The 22,070-nt window shown below is 35.3% G+C and overlaps 1 protein-coding gene across 4 annotated transcripts in view; it reads left to right on the top strand.

Moving 5' to 3' along the window:
• The window catches only part of LOC118197980 (WD repeat-containing protein 62-like), a 186,438-nt gene that overhangs the window by 92,727 nt on the left and 71,641 nt on the right, over positions 1–22,070 (top strand). For all 4 annotated transcript variants that reach the window (XM_085819945.1, XM_085819943.1, XM_085819944.1 and 1 more), the window contains 6 exons: positions 3,742–3,840; positions 11,184–11,369; positions 15,311–15,471; positions 16,875–16,950; positions 17,075–17,188; positions 19,569–19,709. In XM_085819945.1, the coding sequence (XP_085676071.1) occupies positions 3,742–3,840; positions 11,184–11,369; positions 15,311–15,471; positions 16,875–16,950; positions 17,075–17,188; positions 19,569–19,709 (777 nt within the window). The remainder of the gene's footprint in view (positions 1–3,741; positions 3,841–11,183; positions 11,370–15,310; positions 15,472–16,874; positions 16,951–17,074; positions 17,189–19,568; positions 19,710–22,070) is intronic.

Genomic DNA, 22,070 nt, shown 5'->3' with positions numbered 1-22,070 from the left:
TAAGTTCCACCCCCACCCTCACCCGCAATTTTGACGGAGAGTACCCCAGGGAGGATGAGTCCAAGGGTCTCCCACCCCTCGTTCCCAACTGCAAACCTCTCGAGAGGATTTTCGGCTCGATGCATATTTAAAGTGCCCCCATGCCGCACAGACACTATACATTTACGAACATCCATGCTTTCTCCAGGATTCGAAATCAGCCCCTTTGATACGGTAGTCAAAGTCACCAACATTAGAAGTGAGCAACAGTATTGAAAAGTGAGCTATAGCATTACTACTAAAAATGTTTATGCTGCAGCTTGCAATTGCTTTATCAGGGTAAAATCTTTAGATGAAAATTCTGAATCTTGCCCAGTTTCGCGGATAGGGTCATTTTTCTTTCTTCTTCGTCTTTTAAAATCGCCTTTTGTTGCTACTTCTGAACTTGTTATTCTTTCACATTGAATTCATTTTTATGATCCTCTAGTTACTTGTTCACATCTTCATTGATAACCTAGCCCATGGTTTTGCCAAGAAATATAATATCACAAATAACAAACAAAGAAAAAATATCGTAAATGATCAAAGTCTGTGCTAAGCAATTACTGCTAATAAGGTTAAAGCCAATACAAGTCATTCAGCCGCCCGACCGGTACAGTGTTTAGCGTCGCTGACTGCCATACTGAAAGGCCTGGCTTCGAATCCTGGAGAAGGCATGGATGTTTGTATCGTGTCTATGCGGCATGGGGGCCCTATAAGTATGAGGCGAACCGAAAGTTCTCTCGAAAGGTTGGTGGTAGGGGAAGAACGGTGGGAGACTCTCGGATCCATTTCCCCTTCCCAGGGTGCTCTCTATCAAGATTGGGGGCGGAGCTGAGCTAAATCGACGACAGGCGTAAGCTTGCGCTCCTTGCCACGAGGAATTTCGTGGGCTTGGGCTGACTATAGGTCAGACAAGTGAGCACTAGCAACACGAACAATAAATCATTCAGTCAGTGAAGGAAATTGTAGCGAAAGGGTCAGGAAATGTAACCAAAAGCTATATCTTAAAACCAAGAGCTCTGCATGTAATGTGCATACATTACTTTGCATCCTCATGGAAGCTGACGAAAGCAGAAGTAAGAGCTGACCACCCCAATAGATGGTAACGGGTCACCTTCTAAGTCACTTGAAATTCTCAAGAAGCTATCCTCGGCCCTGTCAGCATTATACCTGTAAACAGGTAGAGTGCACTCGCCAATCGAGAGACGCTCTGAAAATTTCGGGCAAATGAGAATACACGAATCCTTTCCGCGTTAATCTTTCCTGCGACTAGAAGGAGTTTAAAGACTGTGCGCGACTTATTCTCCCTTCTTTCGGGGGAAAGGAAACCTGTTTATGAACTTTCTGCTGTCATTAATAAACTTCGAATGTATTAGACATTCTTTCTTTGCAATTTTTTGTTCATACTCAGTGTAAAATTTTAAATAATGTCGAAACGCTACCCCTGACTGTTTATGCATCGCTACAATACTAACGAAATTCAAGCTCCACACTGCGTTTAATGGTTTGTTTACTTTGCTATGTGCCCGCCCGCTAACGACAGGAGATCTCCAATCAAGGTTCCTAAACAGGAAGTGGTGGAAATAGATTTGCATATCTTAGGCCCTGTCGCAGTTCTGACTCCAACTCGAGCGATGATGACATCGCCAGTATATGTGCCAGAGACTTATCCTACCGATGTCGTCATCATTGAAATATTTTCTTTTGTTAATATTTTCACGAAGCGCAGACCACGTCTTCTGCTTTGAATGAAGAACATTTTCTTTGTTAATTTCTAATGTGCCAAATTTGAATGTATTTTTCAAGCCCTCTATAACGAGCTGCAAGCTGGATTGTGGATTGTGGATTGTCGATCCGCTAAGAAAAATGGATTATCTTACAAAAACGCCTAAAGACATTTTTAACATTGCTACATCTGCCAAAAGAAGTGAATATTAAAACTAATTAAAAAACGCACTAAGGCTTAATTACGGTTAATATCACGCGCAGTTACTAAATTTGTTGTTGTTTCTTTCCTGTTTCACTATACTTCAATAATTCCCCAGGTTAAATAATTTAGCATAGTTATCATTGCCGTTCGTCAAGTCGGGAGATTTCTGTACACTAAAGGCTGAACTAATCTTTAACATAATAAAGGAGAGGCAATTAATTTATTAAACATCTACAGTGATACGTAAGCGCAACCAAAGAATTTCGCTATATATAAAATCTTTTCTTTGTACTTCTAGAGCTATGATCTTAATTTCGGCGCAGGAAATATAAAAGACATCCCGACTGATATCCAGATGTGCTTCTGTCAAACCACGAAGGCATGTGCTAAGGTGGGAGAAAGGTCCTTACATTCTCCCCCATTTAAAGAGCAACTGGGGAAGAGACGGGGCCCATCTTTTATATGATGGATATTTTTTACGTAAGGTCCATTTTGTAATAAAAAAAATATTTACTGAAGTTACATATAAATCTTCATTCGTAAAAAAAAAAAAAAAAAAAAGAGAGAGAAAGATTTTTCTATGTAATTTCTTTGCCAGTTGAACATCTATCATAATCAAGAACAAGTTTTTGAATACTTCCTTATCTAACCTGTAATGAAATATGCATACGCTGCCTGTGATGATTGCACGTGTAAACCACTTAACAACAATTTATTTTAGGCATACTAGGCGACGTGTAATATGATCGCGGTCAGTGTTATCTTTCGGATATTGTAATCGAATGACCTCGCCTATTTGGCCTCGCCTATTTGTGTACGAAAACATGAAAAATAGATCCTTTATTGGGATCAATAATTCAGTTATTAAGATTTAAGTATTGCAGAATAAATTTTTTAAACTGAAATAAAGTCGCCAAATAAAACTAAAATGGAATATGAAGTTATCAGGTGGCAGAGAAAGGTCGCCAAGTAAAAGCCATAAGTCGCTAAATAGCTAGACTTTAATAAATTAATAAGCCTTCCGAATTTCATAAATGATGTAAAAGTAAGCCAAAAAAGCAACGTCATTTTAGCATAGATTTTGAAAAACTCCTTTGATTTTGCGGTCGATCAGACACAGGTCGCTATTCTTCAGAAAGGGAGAAATCCTGCAGAATTTTTGCCTCCTTTTCCTTGCTCCTGCAGAAGGGGGGAGAGGAAAAATATCCATGAAAGCATCTACTATTTCTTTTTTACCTAATTTTTTGTTTTCATTGGCATATTCTCTTTCAACGAGGGATGTCGTCCTGGTAATAAGATATCAGATACAGCACTGGTCAAATAATTTCCAGGAACATTATTAACAGTTCATATCTGAGCTTTGCATTAAAAATATTGGGAACAGTTTATAAACAACCTTTTCCTAATTAAAATGATCTCAAAGTACCTATTTATATGTTCCTGGTAATATCCATAATAAATCAGTTAAATTCCGCAGCTATTTTGAAGGGCATTGTTTTTCCTCATCGATTAATGTTATCATTCGGTTACTGCTATCAATATAATAGTATAATAAAATAATCGTAGGCAAAAGTGATCGTATTACCATGATTCACGTTAAATGTGATTGCAGTATATCTCTTTTTCTTTGAGGCAGTAAAAACCATCATAAGAACGACCAGTAACTACTCTGGTAATGCATTTTGCGGAAGCTAAATGAATATTACCATTAATGTCTATTTAACAATAAATTGTAAGTTTTTACTACTTTTTTTTCACAGAAAAATTAATTAATATTTCATGTATTTCAGGTAAAAGCCCTGTCATTTGCCGCAGGCGGCAATTATTTCGTGACCGTTGGCAACAACCATGTGAAGTTCTGGTACTTGGAATATTCACGATCGACTAAGGTATGGTAATGACTAATTATTTTATTACATTAAAACTCTTTCTTTACTGTTATGGCTATCCAAAGGCTCAGACTATCTCGGTTTTTAAATTATGGTAATTTTTTTAATAATATCGTAGGAATGTAAATATTCTTTCCGTTTTAAATGTATATATATGTATAATTATGTACGCATTGCATGCGGTTAAATTGAGTTACGGCGACGTTGTTGTTGGGCCGCCTTCAGTTCAGCCACTTCATCAGATTTCCTGAGATAGACTAGCCGTTTTGAAAAGTGTTGTCAGGTATCAGAAACGAGACACACTCGTTGAGGCTAAGTGTGGCCTGGATCGTTACCTCCGAGATAGAATCGTGGCTTCTTGTTTTCCAGAATGCGGCGAAAATAATAATAATAATAATAAAAAAAGATGTTTATTGCCTAATGGGTCACGCTTTTGGGGTTGTACCAGAATCATAGAAAGTAAAATTCACTTAAAAAGGGGAGAAATAGGATTGTATTTCCATCACCATTTCAGCTGTCATTGCAATGGCAACTACTAATCGTCTGAAAGTGTGCGGGATCGACCGTGTTAATTTTCAGATTAGGATCTGGGGAACATAAAAAAATTTTTTTTTCTGGGTTGGATGGCGCTATATAACATACCTGAGTGTGACAAGGCAGCACATATTTGAGTTTTGTAGAACGTGAAGTGATTAAGGGATCTTATCCGTTTCGTAGCGCCGTCTGTAATTTGCAATAAGAGCCACTTGCTCCTGGTTTATGTAGTGAGGAACTGTTAATGCCATGCTCGCTCACAGATGGCACCTGTCAGGATCACTGAAAGACACCATGCAGGCTCTTGTCCTAAAGGGGGTATCACATCTAACGACAGTCCCTGCTAGACGAGACTTTTCTGAGAAACGGAATTCCCGTAGCACTGGTTTAAACGGCAGGATTTCTTGAAAAGACAGCTCCGCTGGAAGCGAAGTCCCACCTAGCTACAGAAACAATGTACCGGCTATGCGGGATTTTTTGAAACCTCGACGAAAATGGTTCGGCTGCAGTTCTGTCCCGGGTAGAGATCAACCAATCAGACGAAAGTTCTGCTTCTGAAGGATCACGAGATCCCAGTTTGAACGATAAGCGATTACTGTTTGGCGTTCAAGTCTTTGGCGATCCCTTCGTGGTGACCAAAACATAGGGTAATTTATCATTAAGTTCAATGGGTTTTGACACGATCGGATGTAAATATTTTGTAATTACGTCGTAAATATACATATAAATGTATCTATTTTCTTTTTCTACAATACTTCAGAGTCCTAAGTATATGAAAAGAATACATTTTTAAACAACATTTCATTCTGAACGGAATTAAATGCTATACTTTTCACAGAAAAGTTTGCTCAGAATGGTTTAATTTGAAAAAATTTAAAGTAATTCGATTTTATTCGATTAAGGATTACAAAAATGAAGATAAAAGTTTATTATATTATTAATATTAAAATTATATTTTATTTCCTTCCAATTTATAGAGCTTTTTCCTAAAATACTTTCTTAAATATGGCATGATTTTTTAGCTTCTGAGGTATCTTTAAAATCGAAAAATATAAGTCAATTTATAATTAATGCTCTATTCGATCCATTTCAAATTAGAGCACCTTTTATTTTAATAGCGAAATACTTTAAATAGTACTTAACTTTCTCTGAATATTTCTGAAAGAGAATAAAATAAGAATTTTTTTCTAAATATTATTTAAAACTTGTAACTAAGTTATTTTAAAATGTAAGGGGAATAATTCTTTTAATTATACTTATCAGATCTTTTTACCCTTAATTTCAACAATACATATTCCAAAACTCTTCTTTATTACTTTCTTAAGTACGCATCTCATAGAATTTTTTTTACAATACATGTTAACAGATTGCTTTCCAGTACGAACAATTCTTGCTTAAATAGTTTTATAACGTATTTGTCAAGAAGATTTCAATTTATGTTTACAATTCAATGTTAAGGTTATTATATATTTAGATAATATTTATAATAATTATATTTTCCAATCGGTCGGACCAAATTTATCCTCGCAAGTTACAGAACAGGCTAGCTCGATAGCTTTCTCTTTTCGCCATACTGGTGACGCTCTTGTGTGGTTGTCTTATTATTGACAACGCCGGAGGGTATCATTACCAAAAACGTGGGTTAACACTAGCTTAGTAAAGCACAATGCATCATGCAATCAGTGATCAATGATGTCGTGCCAAAACAGCTGTCTAGGCTCGAGTGATTCAGAACGCTGCTCGGAGAGCAATGCGCTACAAAGTGTAAACAGGCTTTCAACCTTACAACTTGACACATAATACTTAGTATAAATCAGCTGGGCTGTGATACTTCGAAATTATAGGTCTACGAAGTTATTGCTAGTAATGTTTAAATTAAAAATCGATGATGGTTGGATCTCAGCGTCGTAAGGAAATTAATTCCATAACTTATATCAATTATAACTGAAGATTATCAATTATAACTGACGTTTTCTGAGCAAGTGAATGGGATGAGCTGTACAGGTAGAACTCAACTAAATTGCAAATTATGACATAATGGTTTTGATTTCTCACAGTTGGTTATGAAAGTGATATGCAACAAAACTGGTCTTTCGAACAAAAATATTTCCCCTCGCTTAAAAGACACTTAGAACTGACGTCGAGTTTCTGCAATAAATTATCTTCTGAAGACAGCGAAAATATATTTAGGGGCTATCTGGATATTTAGAAAATTTAAACGGAATAGTATTAGCTCGATTTTCTAAATTTCGGAATTTGTAGAAAACACTGCAGTTTATTTCAAGACCTCGTTTTCCTAAAATGGATGATCTTAAGGTGACATTTATTTGACTGGTTGTATATTGACAATTTTTAAACGGAATATACAAAATTTCAAGGAAATTCTACGTGGCTGAGCAGATTTGTCTAAATTAGTGAAGCATTAGAAGAAATGGAGTGTGCAGATTGCAGATATTGCATCCAAAAGTCAGAAAACTTAATCCTTGAACAATGGAACGATCTGCCACAAAAGTCTTCTGCCATGAAAAAATTTGCTTTATAATGTTTTTTATTGTCCTCATAAGCTTGTGAGCAGGTGTTTTCACCAATGAGCTCTGTAAAATCGATTGTAAGAAGCCGCCTTGTTTCGGATTTTAGTGAATCTTATAATATGATTAATAATATACGTGATAATTTATAATAGTTCAAGTGTTTCAAAATAGTTCAATAGTTTCAAAATATAATTCGGTCAAAAGTGTTTAGAGGTGATTTTAAAAAAGAAATATATATCAAGTGGCACGTTGAACACCTGAAAGCAATAGATCGTAATTCAACTGGCAAACTAATCGGAAAAGATTCGCCACTGTTGTATTGAATCAGATTTTGTATTTGCTGTTTTCCTTTGGCCAAGTGTTCAAATGATTCACTCCGGGAATTTTGATTTTCAGCGCTGTTTTCTCTTTGATGCGTTTGAAAGTGAGATGTTTATTTTACTTGTTTATTCGTGTCTTTTTTTTTTCTCTCAGCAGATGATTATATAGTAAACAGCCATGTTTTAACTCATATGCGACGGAATACAGTAGTATCCTTTTTAACCGGCTGCAACGATACAGCGCCGATTCCGGATAAGAGGTTTTTCAGTATAATTGAATATGTATTTCTAGAGTATATTTTCTTACTTGGTTGTGTTTTTCTTACTTGGTTGTGTTTTTCTTACTTGGTTGTGTTTTTCTTACTTGGTTGTGTTTCTTACTTGGTTGTGTTTTTCTTACTTGGTTGTGTTTAGTATATTTTCTTACTTGGTTGTTTTGTGATGTATCTGTAGATTTCTGGCACACGATGTCCGTCGATAGCTTTTTTTTTTTTTTTCTTAATCTATCGGCCAGAATTAAATAAATACTATAAAAAATCATACAGATCATTTAAAATTAAAACACTTAACATGATTTTATAGTTCAGAAAAAGGCAACTAAATGAAATGAAATTAACGAATTTCTTAGTACGAAAGGATGTGCCAGGAGTGGCCAGAGAGCGGGTCGCAAGCCGCTTGCTGCTCTTAAATATAATAGGCAAATAAAATACATGTATGAAATATGGTAAGCTAAAATTACCAATGTCCAAAATAATGTAATTAATTTATTTCTTTTTACAAAGTGACCTGACGTTTAGAATGACTTTTAAAATGGTATAAATATGTACTTTTGGAATACCTAGTTGCGGCTCTCGAACTTTCCTGAATTCCAGCAGGCAGTTCTTACCGACACGAAGCTTGCCCATCCTTGGCATAAAACTGAATGTCAATTTGCTTATAAGTTAATTAGTTTTAAAAATTTGCTCTGTGTATAGTAAAGCTTCATAACATCATAGAATGACATTTTCTGGGAAATCTGATGAAAATTTGCAATTCTTCGTCAACTTTCTTGCTCTGCGTCTCGTCTTCATCTTCATTCTTCTCCTTCTTATCGTCCTCCTTTCTCAGCACATGTCCGATTATTACTTTATTATCTTGACAGAGTGTTACGGAACAGAATTTTCTAAATCCATCCAGTTCCGCACCTCCTCCTTGCTAACGCTTATTTTCTCCGTATATATATAAGTAAATTTAAGATGCCTGACGTGGGCGCCGGACGTATCTTTCTAGGAAAAAGACAAGTTAACATGTCGTCCTTCAATGCGAATTGTTTCTGAAAATGGTGGACACTTCCTTAAAAGTTCGCACATGAACGGGGCATGAAAAAGGATCGCTGCTTCACCCTTAATATTTTTGATAATTCCTTGATCCACTATTTGGATTGAGTGGCAGAAACGAAGCACAATGTTTTCAACATCTAAGTCTTCAGATCAAATCCCATGACATAAATTTTTATTTCATAGGTTTAAATTTCGGATTTAAATCTAGAAGTTCCAATAGTGCCGATATTTTGATATTGCCGGTTACTGGATGCCGGTTAAGATGGATTTTACTGTCTTCCTATTATTCTTTTATGGCAACAAGTTCAATTCAATTGCATTCAATCCAGTTATTACTAATCCACGGCAGTCAAATCTGATTTTAATTCTGATTTCGCTCTGATATGTTTGATAGTGACATGTTTTTATTACTTTCCTTTTCGTGCCTTTTCTATAATCCAATCTGTTTTGCAGATACTTATACAGTTAAGAACCTATATTTGATATCCATCATTTATTATCTACTTTCAAAAAGAATAGAATAACGTTTCTGCGCGGCTGCTTCCGAGGTCTTCCGTGACAGAAGAGTTTACAGTCGCATCGTATTCGGTAAAAGTTTTTGTTTTTGCGCGACATGCTCAAATGGATCGTAATGAATCAAAGATAAGCAGTCCATAAAAAGTATATCAGTGCTTTCGCTTCGCTTGCTGCTTGTTCGATAAAGATGCCTTTCAGTTTATTTACTAGTATTCTTCCGTTCATTTAGTTGATCCAGACACACGCTAACAGCGTAAGGAAAAGAGTGTTTGAGCCACCGTCGGTTGATTGCAGCCTGATCAAAGATCTCTTAGCTGTCAATACAGTCCTGTTTAATGTTGATTTAAGGTAAAGTATGTAAAAGTTCATAGGGATTTACGCTTTGATAAATCACTGACTTATCATCTGTCTTTATAGAGCTGCGATTATTTATTAAGCATTGTTTAATATCAGATTTGGTCAATCGACAGCCTGCGGGCACATACTGCTCTTGAAATCATTTTTTGAGGCATGCAGGGAAGTAAACTTAGTTTCAAAAGTGAACAGAAACACGCCACAGTAAAGCTTAAAATTAGCAAAACAACAATCTTGTGTCTGGGGTAGACCTTCAGTCACAAATCTATCGATTTCAAGGGCAAAGAGATACTATACCATGCCAGACGCAACGTTGTCGCTTTGCCTTTTGTGTTACCATACCTTAGTATTGCTGTTGACTTAAATTTCCTAACGCTTTTAAACTTTTGATCGTCTTAGGACCATTTTTCAGGACTTGTTGGAAGACTTTTCTCAGGATTTGTCTTAGGATTCATCTCATGACATTACCAGGAATTGCCTCGAGATTCATGCTAGGACTTTCTCAGGATTTATCTAGAGATCCATCTCAGGACTAGTTGGAAATATCAACTGTATTAATGAAATTGTCTTCATAAATATTGTTAGGTATTTTAGATCCAGAAACATAAAAAATCAATTCGCACACTCACTGGAATTCGAACCACGGATCTTTCAAACCAAAAGTGGACATGATAACCACTTATTCCTCGAGAATACGTGTGGGAGAATGTCATTATTCTTTAACCATAGAACGATTTTTATTTCGCTTAGATATCCGCAGATCTGTAAATGAATTTGCATTATATTTGAGTACTAATATTAAGACAAGGCTTGTTACGTAGGGCGACAGAAACGTAATAGAAATGTTTTCAGTGCTTAAATCTTCAGGTTATTAACCCGTAACATACTTTTTTATCTCATAGACTTACTAAAGTGTACAAATGTCACTTTAGATATAGATACTGCTGTAGAAAATTCCAGATTCAAAGCTAGGCTTTCAAAAGTACCGTTATTTTGATATTGTCGGTTAACCCTTTCCGGCACGCTACCTTTTAAAGTCGGTGTTTTGATAAAAAAAAATAATTAGGCCTAGAGGAGGACACAAGTAAAATTTTGTGAAGAAAGCTTTTATCGTTTTAATTATGTGGGTGTGCCCAAAGTGGCACTCTGATTGAATAGAGCTTCGAAAAGAGTGCTGAAACGAGCATTGTTGTCAATGAACTGACCGATGAGATGCGGAGAAACAAGGAATACAGACTCTCAGTTGTCCTAGATTATCGGTGAGCCCGGTCTGGGCACACCTAGGGTTCGCCGCTTGATTTTAGGCAAGATTTCAAGGTAAAAATTTAAAAATAATATAGAATGAGGAGATTAGCATCATACAGCCAAAAAAATAGCATAGAAATTTCTTTTCAAACAATTCCTTTTATACCCTAAAAAAAATCTGGAAGATTTCTTTGAAAAATGAGGGTCTTAAAAACTAAACATGGCTAAAATATATGGACTGGTTTGTGTTGAGCTGCCATCTACTATAAATAAAGAAGGTTCAGAGTAACCTATAGTAACTTATAAATCCTTTTTCATTCAATTTTTCTGTGCGTACAGAAGGAAATTTTTAGGTGTATCCATACCGGACACACTGTGCCGCAAAGGGTTAACTGGGTGCCGGCTAAGAACAATTTTATTTTACAAATGAGTAACAGGTATAATCATTAAATGACTACTGCATTTGTGCTTTGCGAAACATATGCTGATCTTTTTCTAATCATCCATACTATCTTCCTTTTCAGTACAAACTGGAACCAGTTCCTCTTATGGGCCGGTCCGCCATATTGGGCGATCAGAGAAATAATTATTTCTGCGATGTCGCCTGCGGTCGCGGGGAATCTGCTGACAGCACTTTTGCAGTCACCAAATCAGGACTACTCTGTGAATTCAATGGACGACGACTGCTGGACAAATGGGTCGAACTGCGAGTAAGGATTCTTTGAAGAATAACAATATGCTATCATTTTTATGTAAGTTACGTAAAAAAAAATCTGACCTAGCCATCATATGACGTCCCGCCATTTCCATGTTTTCAACAGCAATGGCCCACCAGCGGCCGAGTGGTGAAGTCGCTGAGCACTTAGTAGTTTGATCGGGGTTCGAATCCCGGCCATCGGGCTGGCTACGTGGGCATTCTCGTATTTTTTCCATGTGTAACGTATTTTTTCCATGTGTATACAAGCCATTTTCCCTTAGAAATCCCTCCACGCAGCCATCTCTCCCCTTAATCAGATAATCCTCGAGTGCTTTGCCGTACTTAAATAAACCAAACCAAAGTAAAGCAAACCTAAGAACTTTCGAGCCGAAAACATTACCTCCTTTACCTATATATAGAGGTTGACGGGAGGTAAAAATAGCGTTGAATATCACTTTCAGGTATACGTGTTTAGCCAAACGTGTGCTTTTTGCTTAATTCTCCATTTCCTCGCGCATATTCCCCTCTAATGTACTTTTCCCCTTAGTATCTTAGCGCGAGCTTCGGAAAATTTACACAATATTCGTGTCATATTTCCCTTTACGAATGCATTCAGAAAACAAGCTTCCCTAAATTTCAAAATAGATTCTTCAAAGTCTTGATTGTGGGCTTTCCAATAAATAAATAAAAACACCCTCGCAAACTGCATGCGAAGGTCCTTCGGAACCTTTCCCTTTTAACTCTTGAAGTTCGCGCCAGCCTAATACGAGAACCAACACATCACAGCGAAGGAAACACGAACCGATATTCAGCCTACGACTTCGCCCAGTCGACTTTGAAAGTGTTCTCTAATTTTTTATGGATGATTGGAGGCCTAAGGAGTAGCATAGGCCTAAGGAGAACGAGCGAGCTTCAAATTACAGGGATGTTAAAATGAAGATGATATCTTATTGGATATTGTAACGATAATATTCCTGTGTATTCTTATTGGAATGTAGATTTCTTTTAAAGAAATGATACTGTAAGAATTGTAAGAATTGAAGGCTCCCTTCAACTCACCTGGACACGAGTGTCCCCATAGCTCTAAAGAAGGAGCCCCGTCTCTCCACAAACAAGGGCAGCCAGCAGCCCAGCCACCCCCAAACAATAAAAAAAATACTAAGTCAAAAATAATTAAGCACATCTAACACAAAATTACAAACAAACAAAAACAATAACACCAACCAATAAATAAATAAATAAATAAACACAAATTTACAACATAGAGCAACCCCAGATATCTAAAACCCATATAAATACAGAATTCAATTTTTACAGAAGATTCCTACAAGCGCCGTATTTTCATTGATAAACTTCATTTGAGCAATAGTATATGATTTAAACACTTTTAAATTTATGGCACTTACAATTAAAATCGGTAATGTTAAAAATATGTCTAATAGGGGCTGTTAAACTACAATCAACCACAAAATGCCTAGCATCGCCATCAACCTGACAACTATTACATAGTTTATTTTTCGGCAAATTAAATCGGTTGAAATAGAATGGAAACCTACCATGTCCAGTTAAAACCTGATTAACATCAATATTGTTCATACATTTCATCTTATTCGTGATGTTAATCAGTTCCATAAATCCTTTGTGTTTAAGTGAAGAGAACCTCTGCATTTTCCATTTGTTAACATAAAACTCTTTCATTCTTCGAATAGCAATTTTCTTCGAACCTGTTACTTCAATATCCATTGCATTGACATTTGAGACCGCCTGCTTGGCCAGGCTGTCGGCCCTCTCATTACCAATAAAGCCTATATGGGCTTGATAGCTAGTTTATCTTTGACTATTTTTCATTTGTTACCTTCTTAATGCAACGGAAATTAAATTATTCGTATAACTTTCCCCTCTCGATTTTCGGACAGTAAAATTAGTAAAAAAAAAAAAAAAAAAGGGGGGGGGGGCTGGGAGAAATGGACGAGAAAACACGTCATTTGATTTGACTGTTGAACTTAAAACACTTCATTAGACTCTGACTGCTAATAAGTATTTATCTTCTTTCACTGTTAAATTTGTATGTGAGACATTTAGAAACCTGTGTTGCTTTCATTTTAAATTAATTTCAATTATTTAATTCTTCGCAGAATGAATTTGAAATATATGGCTCGGGGAGCCGCAAATCGACACGATATCATTTTAGAAATGTGGGAAATACTCACTTAAAAACGAAATTTTCGAGCAGTAAATTTGCCAATATTTAATATTACGATGTATAACTTTGTTTTATACTCTTTTTGTAGGTTCGAGGAGCTACCAATCGAGTTTATCATTTTAGCATTGTGGGAAAAACTGACGGTACTTTTCCGTTTCGCCAGCGCAAATCCCGCCAAGCAGACTTTGTTGGCGACAACATACAGTACACACATAAAAAATGTAACAAATATTAGTTCTAAGAATTTGTTATTTTGAAAGCGCAAACATTTTAATATGGTTTAAAATTTTGTAAAAACCAATAAATAAAGACAATAAATTTGTAAAAAGACATTAATTTAAGAATTTACTGCGCTATCATGGTTCAACATCCTGACTCTCCAATTCGTATCACGTGACCACAAGTGATTTCATCTCACTTAAACTACGCTACAAAAATATAATTCTCTCAGTAATTATCTACATTCATTTCAAGTTAAGTCTTAATTTGGAATACAAGTTTAAATGCAAGAATTATTTCAATTCGTACGAATAGCTTACTCAGAAATTATGTAAAACCGCAGTGCTTTACTTCGCTAGTGCATTCTCATTAGAATTGATGAAATTAACCCTTAATTTTGCCTTTTCTATATTTTCGCCTTCGGGTGAGCGATGTGATTGCATCCTAATTGACTTAATTACCGCGACTGGTCTTATGGCAGACATAAAATTTAATTATCTTTGTAAATACTCTATGTCATTGTATGCCAGTATTGAAAGAAACAATCAATCTCGTAAGAAATGGCTGCGACTTCTTTTGAAAATGAGGCGTAAAAGGTTACCAGCGAAAATATTCCGTTTGGCATCAATTGTACTATTATTAGCGATTTTATCGTTTGCGCCGGCAAAATGGAAAAGTACCAAACTGACTTAAAAATGAAATTTTAGAGCAATAAATTTTCCGATATTATTATTAAGGTGCATAACTTAGCTTTATACTCCTTCTGTAATATTTTCCTCTTTATTGCTATCTATTCCTTTAATAGAGCTGGGATACGATACAATCTATGGACGAGTTTAAGGAATCATTTCTTAAATCGCCTTTTACATAAAAGAGAGGCAACTTCAGTACACAGTTTACAAGCTTTTAATATTCATTTTTGAAATTATATGTGTCATTGTCTTTTCAAGTATTAAGTCACCTAAGCTGAAATCATTTGGACGGAAAAGAGAAAAATTACCTATGTACATGAATAATAAGGAAAAGGATAAGGAAAAAGTGATAGCTTAGAATTTTGTAGCTACAACGAGACGGTTTTTCAAACTCTAAATACATATTTGTGTGTTCTAAAATTTTGACTCTGTTTTGTTTAGCTGTAATCTATCAAATATGCTAAAAATGTTTCATTTGAAAATTAATCGAGTAGCGTTTGAAATTTATTATAGAACAAATACAGTAAACAGTAAGACAACCTCCATTTTCAAGCATAAAATTTTGTTTGCGCTTCATTCGATTAATTTTAGATATTCAAGTAGTGTTCGATCTACCGATTTTATTTATTTAATTTTTAGATGGTCCCATTAAAATAGGCTGTTGTTTTAATGATTTCGTTTTGTAGTCATTTCATTGCACGTTTGAATGTGTGATAATCCATTAAAAGAATTTAAACAAGAAGTTTAGGCTAAAATGTTATTATTTATTTGTCTTTACAAAATTTTGCTTTCGTTTCTCTTCGTTGATCGCCATTTGCAAAGAAATGCTTCTGGTTTCAGATATCTGTGGCGTATAGCATAACCGTTGGAGAGAACCTGATTCTGGTTGGGTGTTCGGATGGTATCGTGAGATGCTTCAGCCCCTTAGATCTTCATTTCATTTGTACACTGCCCAGGCCGCACTACCTGGGTGTCGACGTTGCCAAAGGCCTCACTGGCAGGTAAGTTTACGGACATTCAAACAGCTAATTACTTGAAAAAAAAAAAAAATAACATTTTCATCACATAGCAGGGATGGCCAGCGCATAGCTCTCGCAGGCGAGTAGTGCGGGTTTCATGCAAATAAAACATATGTATGACACACAATAAACTAAAACTATGTCCAAATAGAAAGTAATTTATTTATTTCATTTCTTTTTACAAAGTTGTGTGATCAGTGTCTACACATAATTATTTTACTTCGCTTCTTGTTTAATAAACTTAATGTAATTCAGTTGACTTAATTAAAAAAATTGTACTGAATCTGTCAAACAAGTTTGCAAAGGAAATCTTTGAAAGTTAGATTTTGATTGATCAGTTTATTTCTTTCAACTGTAGTTTTGAGATTTCCTAAAAACCTCTTTTCTGTTCAGAAATAATGATAAAATTCAAGAACAAAAATTTTTTCAAAAAGTTGGAAACCGATAAAAGTTATTTTTAACAAGGGAGAATAAACACTATTTTCTCCTCTAAAATAGAAGTCGAACTTTGCTGCCACGCTTCTAGCAGAAGCCTCGTTCCTTTTTCAAGAATCAGGCATAAGCTCGCTCAGTAAAGTGAATCAGCTCGTGAACAGATAGATATATCCGTATTACTGGCACACTTCCAATAGGAGCTCTCCGTGAACTGTAAAAGAGCTTCAATTCCGTTTTCTGGAATCGGAATAAATTCGCTCAGTAAAGCGAATCTGTTCTTTGAATCAGTTCCGGAGCGCATCGTCCAGTTCCATTGATGTAGGTGTACCACAGGAGGAGGCCGATTCAACACCCGCGAGAGCGGTCAAATTCCTTCCCAATATTGACGAAGAACACCCTGGAGGCCGATCTAAAAGTATCCTACCCCTCATTTCCTATCACAAACCTCTCGAGACGACTTTTGGTTCTCCAGTATTTTAGTGCTCTCTTGCTGCACAGACACTATGCGCTTAACAGCGAAGCTCAACGATAAAGCAGACAGCATATACTAATCAGATCGGCTGGCCTGAATATTATCTGACGCCTGTATCCTGATATATGATAACTATAATTTATAATAATAAGTATTACAAATTATTTACGCACCACTGTACATTATTAATATTAATACATAATATAGTTAGTAAATACTATTAATAATTTGTAACCGTATATAAATATAATTATTTTATAATTTTTCTTGTTGTGAAATAAATGTGATTAACTAATAACGTATTTTTATATTATTATTAATAATAATCTATCATTTTATAACGTTATATAATAAATTAATTTTATTAATAATGTTGCACTATTTTGCTTCAATACATTTTACTCTCAGATTTAAACTCATGCGACTGATGTTTTTTCGTTAACTGAAATTTTTATTTCATGTGTATATAACGTTTCAGACAAATGTCCGGCCATCCTCCTTCTTCGAAATACCCGGATGTAATAGCGTTGACTCTGGACGAAACGAACAAAAAAGTGAGTTAATTTTTTTAATGATATTTCTAATCAGCATTTTGGTCGATAGTAGAATCATACTTTCATGAAGTTTCTGTGGTATAATTATTCTCTTATTACTATTATTCTTTTTTGTTTTGGATAGGTCACATGTGTACATAGCGATCACAGTCTCTACGTCTGGGATGTGAAAGATGTGAAAAAAATTGGTAAATCTCATTCATTTCTCTATCACAGTGCCTGCATCTGGGGCGTTGAGGTAAGTGGCTTTTTTACATGATTGAAATTATTGCATGTGCACAGAATCATATTAAAACTAGACACATAAAGTAGGTATTGTTACGAAATGCTTAGTTGAGGTAAGATAGCTTGCCTGCAAAGCGGATTTAGGATTGCCAGAAAATACCAAGGAAAGACAGGGTTCCCGGATTTGGCGCGAAATCGCCCATTTGACAACAGAAATTGACAATATGCCATAGACGGAACGAGAACATTCTGGAACGAATTCTTACCGATTTTTCTGAGAATGTTCTTGAAAGCAGGTCAAAAGCTATAAATATAGCTATACCATGCCTGTACGCGCAGTAGCAGTTTTAGCGTGAAGAGTATCTTGAATGTGCCGAGTTCAGCAGCAGTGCTTTGAGATCAGCTTGAGAGCGATCGACCGAGTCGAGAGTTGTACTTTAGTACTTTGCCGTAAAGCTGTCTTCACCGTTATAGCTTGAAGACTGTGTTGTTGATTGTTTCAGCGTGTTTATCGTAGTTTTTCGACGGCTGTAAATGTATCTTATGAACTCTCCTGCGTAATACTGGCGAATAAATTATGTTTTGTTCCTTCATCAAGTGTTGTCATGAACCACTCCAAATTTACGAATCGTAGAACGCAGCAGTATTAAAAAAAATGCGTAATGATTTTAATGAGACCAGTTAATATAATTTCATACAAATATACATCGTATTCGCAAAAGTCCTTATCCAGCCTTTATTTTCGCAATCGTTGATTACAAAATTATGAATACTGCTGTAATAAAGCGTTTAGATTTGCAAAGGATTTGATGAACTTTATAAATGGCAATAGAACAACAATACTGGGAATTTTGGTTTGATAATTTTTACTGTATTTCTGTTTTAATCTTTCGGAAAGTAATTCCCCCCCCCCCAGCAGAAAGCTTAATTGTATTTTTTACAGACAACTTCACACTTAAGCCGCATAATCATTATATATTTTGACACCAGATATAGTAAGGTTTGCCTGTGGAAAAGCTTCATTAATTTTACACATTAGTTTTTGGTTGGTACCTTTTCAAATACTGGAAGTGAAAAACAGCATTTTCAGTATATTTTACTTTTTTACCGTCAAAAAGGTTAAAATAATGTTTAAACAAGAAAAAAAAATTATTCAACGTGTATGGAGAAGATGTACTGACAGAACGCTAGAGCCAGAAACTGGTTTGCAAATTTCCGTCCGGCAATTTTGATCTTGAAGGATCTTTACACTATGCGTATATCCTTTGCCCAATTAAAATATAATTACCTAATCATATATCTAATGATGTATTTAGATTGCTTAACATTTGTAGCTTTGAAGGTATAAGCATTCGCGTGCACCTCAAATAGCGAAATAGCGTCTTAAATTTTTGCTTTTCCATCAGACCATTAACCCTTTCTGGCGCGCTACTTTTTAAAGTCGGAGTTTAAAAAAAAAAGGTAGGCAGTCTAATTAGGCCTAGAGGAGTACACAAGTAAAATTTTGTGAAGATAGCACTTATCGTTTTAATTCTGTGGGTGTGCCCAAAGTGGCACACTGATTGAATAGAGCTTCGAAAAGAGTGCTGAAACGAACATTGTTGTCAATGAACTGACCGATGAGATGCGGAGAAACAAAGAATACAGACTCTCAGTTGTCCTAGATTATCGGTGAACCCGGTTTGGGCACATCTAGTGTTCGCCGTTTGATTTTAGGCAAGATTTCAAGGTAAAAATATAAAACTAATATAGAATAAGGAAATTAGCATACAGCCAAAAAAATAACATAGAAATTTCTTTTCAAACAATTCCTTTTATACCCTTAAAAAATCTGGAAGATTTCTTTGAAAAATGAGGGTCTTAAAAACCTAAACATGGCTAAAATATATGGATTGGTTTGTGGTGAGCTGCCATCTACTATAAATAAAGACCTGTAAATCCTTTTTCATTCATTTTTTCTGTGCGTATAGAAGGAAATTTTTAGGTGAATATTAGGTGTGTTATGTGAGTATTAGGTGTGTCCAGATCGGACACACTGTGCCGCAAAGGGTTATGAAGGAACGTAATACTGCGTTAAAAAAATGCGTTGCTACTACCCGAAGTAAAATATTTTCATCTTCTATGCGCCGATGTATTGCCATTCAGCAAAGCGTAATATATTTAATTGTTCTTTCGAATTTAATATTTTGGTTCTTGGGGAACAAAATAAGCGGTTCAAAAGCAATTAAGCGTAATTCTTCATGTCTGATAGGAATGACTAACTGGACCTGTGAAATGACATTAGATGGACTCATTAGAATCATTATATATATATTTTGTTTTTTATAACAATTACTTTAGGCGGGTGTCCGGACAAACGTTTTATCTTAAAAAAAATATTACTTTTTTTCCAGACATATCCTGACCTACCAGAGGGCAGTCCCCTCCCCGGTGGAACCTTCTTTACGTGTGCCAGTGACGATACCATTCGAATATGGAATTTGGAACAGAAAACTTTCCAGAATTGTGCCTTAAAACGAAATATTTATTGTTATGTGAGTATTAAATTCCAGAAACAAGAAACTCATTTCTGTTATCTTTTAGATTTCGATTCGAAACCGACATTATTCCAAAATCATAATGTCAAAAATTAAGTGTAAATAAAAAATTGTTAATATTTAGGATTATCGAAACAAAACTAGCTTGATTTGAAATCACTATATTTTACTTTATCGTAAATCAGTATTCTGAGTTCTTGTACTAAAATAATTATTAAATGTCCAAGTCTTTGACTGAATACAGCTTTCTAGAGGGTCGAGCGAGGTAATCTGAACATGCGCGGTAAACGTGATCGTAATACAAACAGCTTTAGTCTGTTATAACTGTTCAAATGAATTGTAGGCGAAATTAAGGAACATAGTCACCTGTAGCAAAATGATCAGTCTGTAGGTGTGAATGACTCAACCAACGTGTTGTGTTCAGTCATGTCCGGGTCACCGCTGAAGGTGTTGGTTCTTCATCATAGAGATAAATAGCAGTTTTTACTTTTAAATAATGAGTAAATTATTATAAACTCTATAATTAACAAAATATTTAACGAAGTAGCCTAATTTTGCAGTCACTGATCACGTAGCAAATCAGTGACTGTGGAATTTTGTTAATATCATAAACAACGGACTCATCTGCTGATGCCGCACACTTGTGCTAGTCTGCCCGCAAGACCAATTTCGGGTTTGAAATTAATCGCCGGTACTCTTACTCGAATCCGGCGTTTTAAATAAAGGTGCACATCCGCGTTTCTTTATAGAAATAGCCGACCCTGCTTCCGGGAAATGCAAGTTTGAAACGCTTAATAAGCTAGAACAGCAGTTCTCAAAACACAGGTTGCTTTGTGAAATAATTTTCGTTGAGGAATGAAAAGACATTTGAACGTTTTTTTTTTTTTTTTTTTTTTTTTTTTTTTTTACAGCTATGCCTATTTTATTTACGTCGTGAATTAATTTATAATTATTAAATGATTTTACTATTTTTTTAGTTATGAGTATTTATTTATTATTAATCTGTTATAACACTGTTTTCTTCTGAATTTCTTCATTCTCTTTCTCAGACAGCCAATGATTTCTAGAGAATTTTTAGAAGACAACTTCCTTTTCCCTAGCGAGCTCATAGGTCACGATATTAAATAAAAAATTTAGGAAATACTAAGGGCGGGGGGAGAAATTATTAAGGGGAGGGAAGGGATTCAAAAAGTTCATTACTAACTGTAAAAATACTTTTGTTATGCTTGTTATCGAAATGTGCATTGACAGCCGAAAAAAATCAGAAATGCTATTTAAAAACTATTAGACAGATACGTAGTTCGGTCACACTCCCTTATATCGCGGCACCGTTACGTAGATCTCTGTCTTTCAGAACAGCAACCACACGTAATTGTTTATATTGTTTATTATAACAAATTAATTGTATGTAACGGTTTTTAAGCAATCACTAGCATTTCTTTCTACACTCTGCTTGACATTGGCCTTTCGCACTACCATCTACAAACGAATACTCGCAGTTTTTTTTTCGTCGCTTGACTTGGATTGTCGGCAGATAGGAATAGCGCGTCTGTCTCTCTCCGTTCCTGACATCATCTCTGATGAGCTACGACTTGTGAACTATAACTTTTAATATGCATAATTGCTGTTTCCAAGATCATGAAACACTCCCATACTCATTTTGAATTAGAAACTTTTTCGAAAATCTCAAATCAAGTTATACTGGGGTAGCGAAAATTATTGCATGTATCCCATCCGTTACTAAATGTTGTCGGTTATACAACAAGAAGGTCATTCTTGTTGTATAACCGACAACATTTAGTGCCGGACAACTAAAATTAAACTCACATAACATCTGAAATCCAGGAATTGGTGATTTAAGATAAATTAAAGAACATAAATCATCATTTTTGCAAAGTAAATTATATTGTTTAAAACTCTTTAAGTCAGTTTCTTTACGCTGAAATGAGATATTATCATCTGACTTTTCTAAAAACACTTTAACCTCAGTACAATAATTCCTGAACTCTAGAGATACCCACAAACACTTTTCATTCAAAAACACCCCACAACACCAGTGAAGGATAATCCACGCAATTAAAATTTCACCCACCAGTTCAAATAAAATAAATCCAATCGTGTAGTTCAAACACACATACAACTAATTCCTCAGCTAAACCGCAATAAATTAGCCAGGTTCGTGTTAGAAGTTCCACGTTTTTTTTTTTTTTTTTTTTTTTTTTAAGAATCTCATGGGGAACAGGAATAGACCACTAAAATAAACATAAACAGAAATTTACAATAAAAACATTTATTAATCAATGGTTAACATATATTAAGCTAGCCGGCCAGACTACCCCTACATGAACATTATTTTAA

This window comes from Stegodyphus dumicola, chromosome 7 (genome assembly GCF_044657685.1).
Source record: "Stegodyphus dumicola isolate Sdum_Otavi_A_Nest chromosome 7, ASM4465768v1".
NCBI lineage: Eukaryota > Metazoa > Arthropoda > Arachnida > Araneae > Eresidae > Stegodyphus > Stegodyphus dumicola.
The sequence above is the reverse complement of the archived record's forward strand: the minus strand, read 5'-3'. Positions and strand labels throughout refer to the sequence as shown.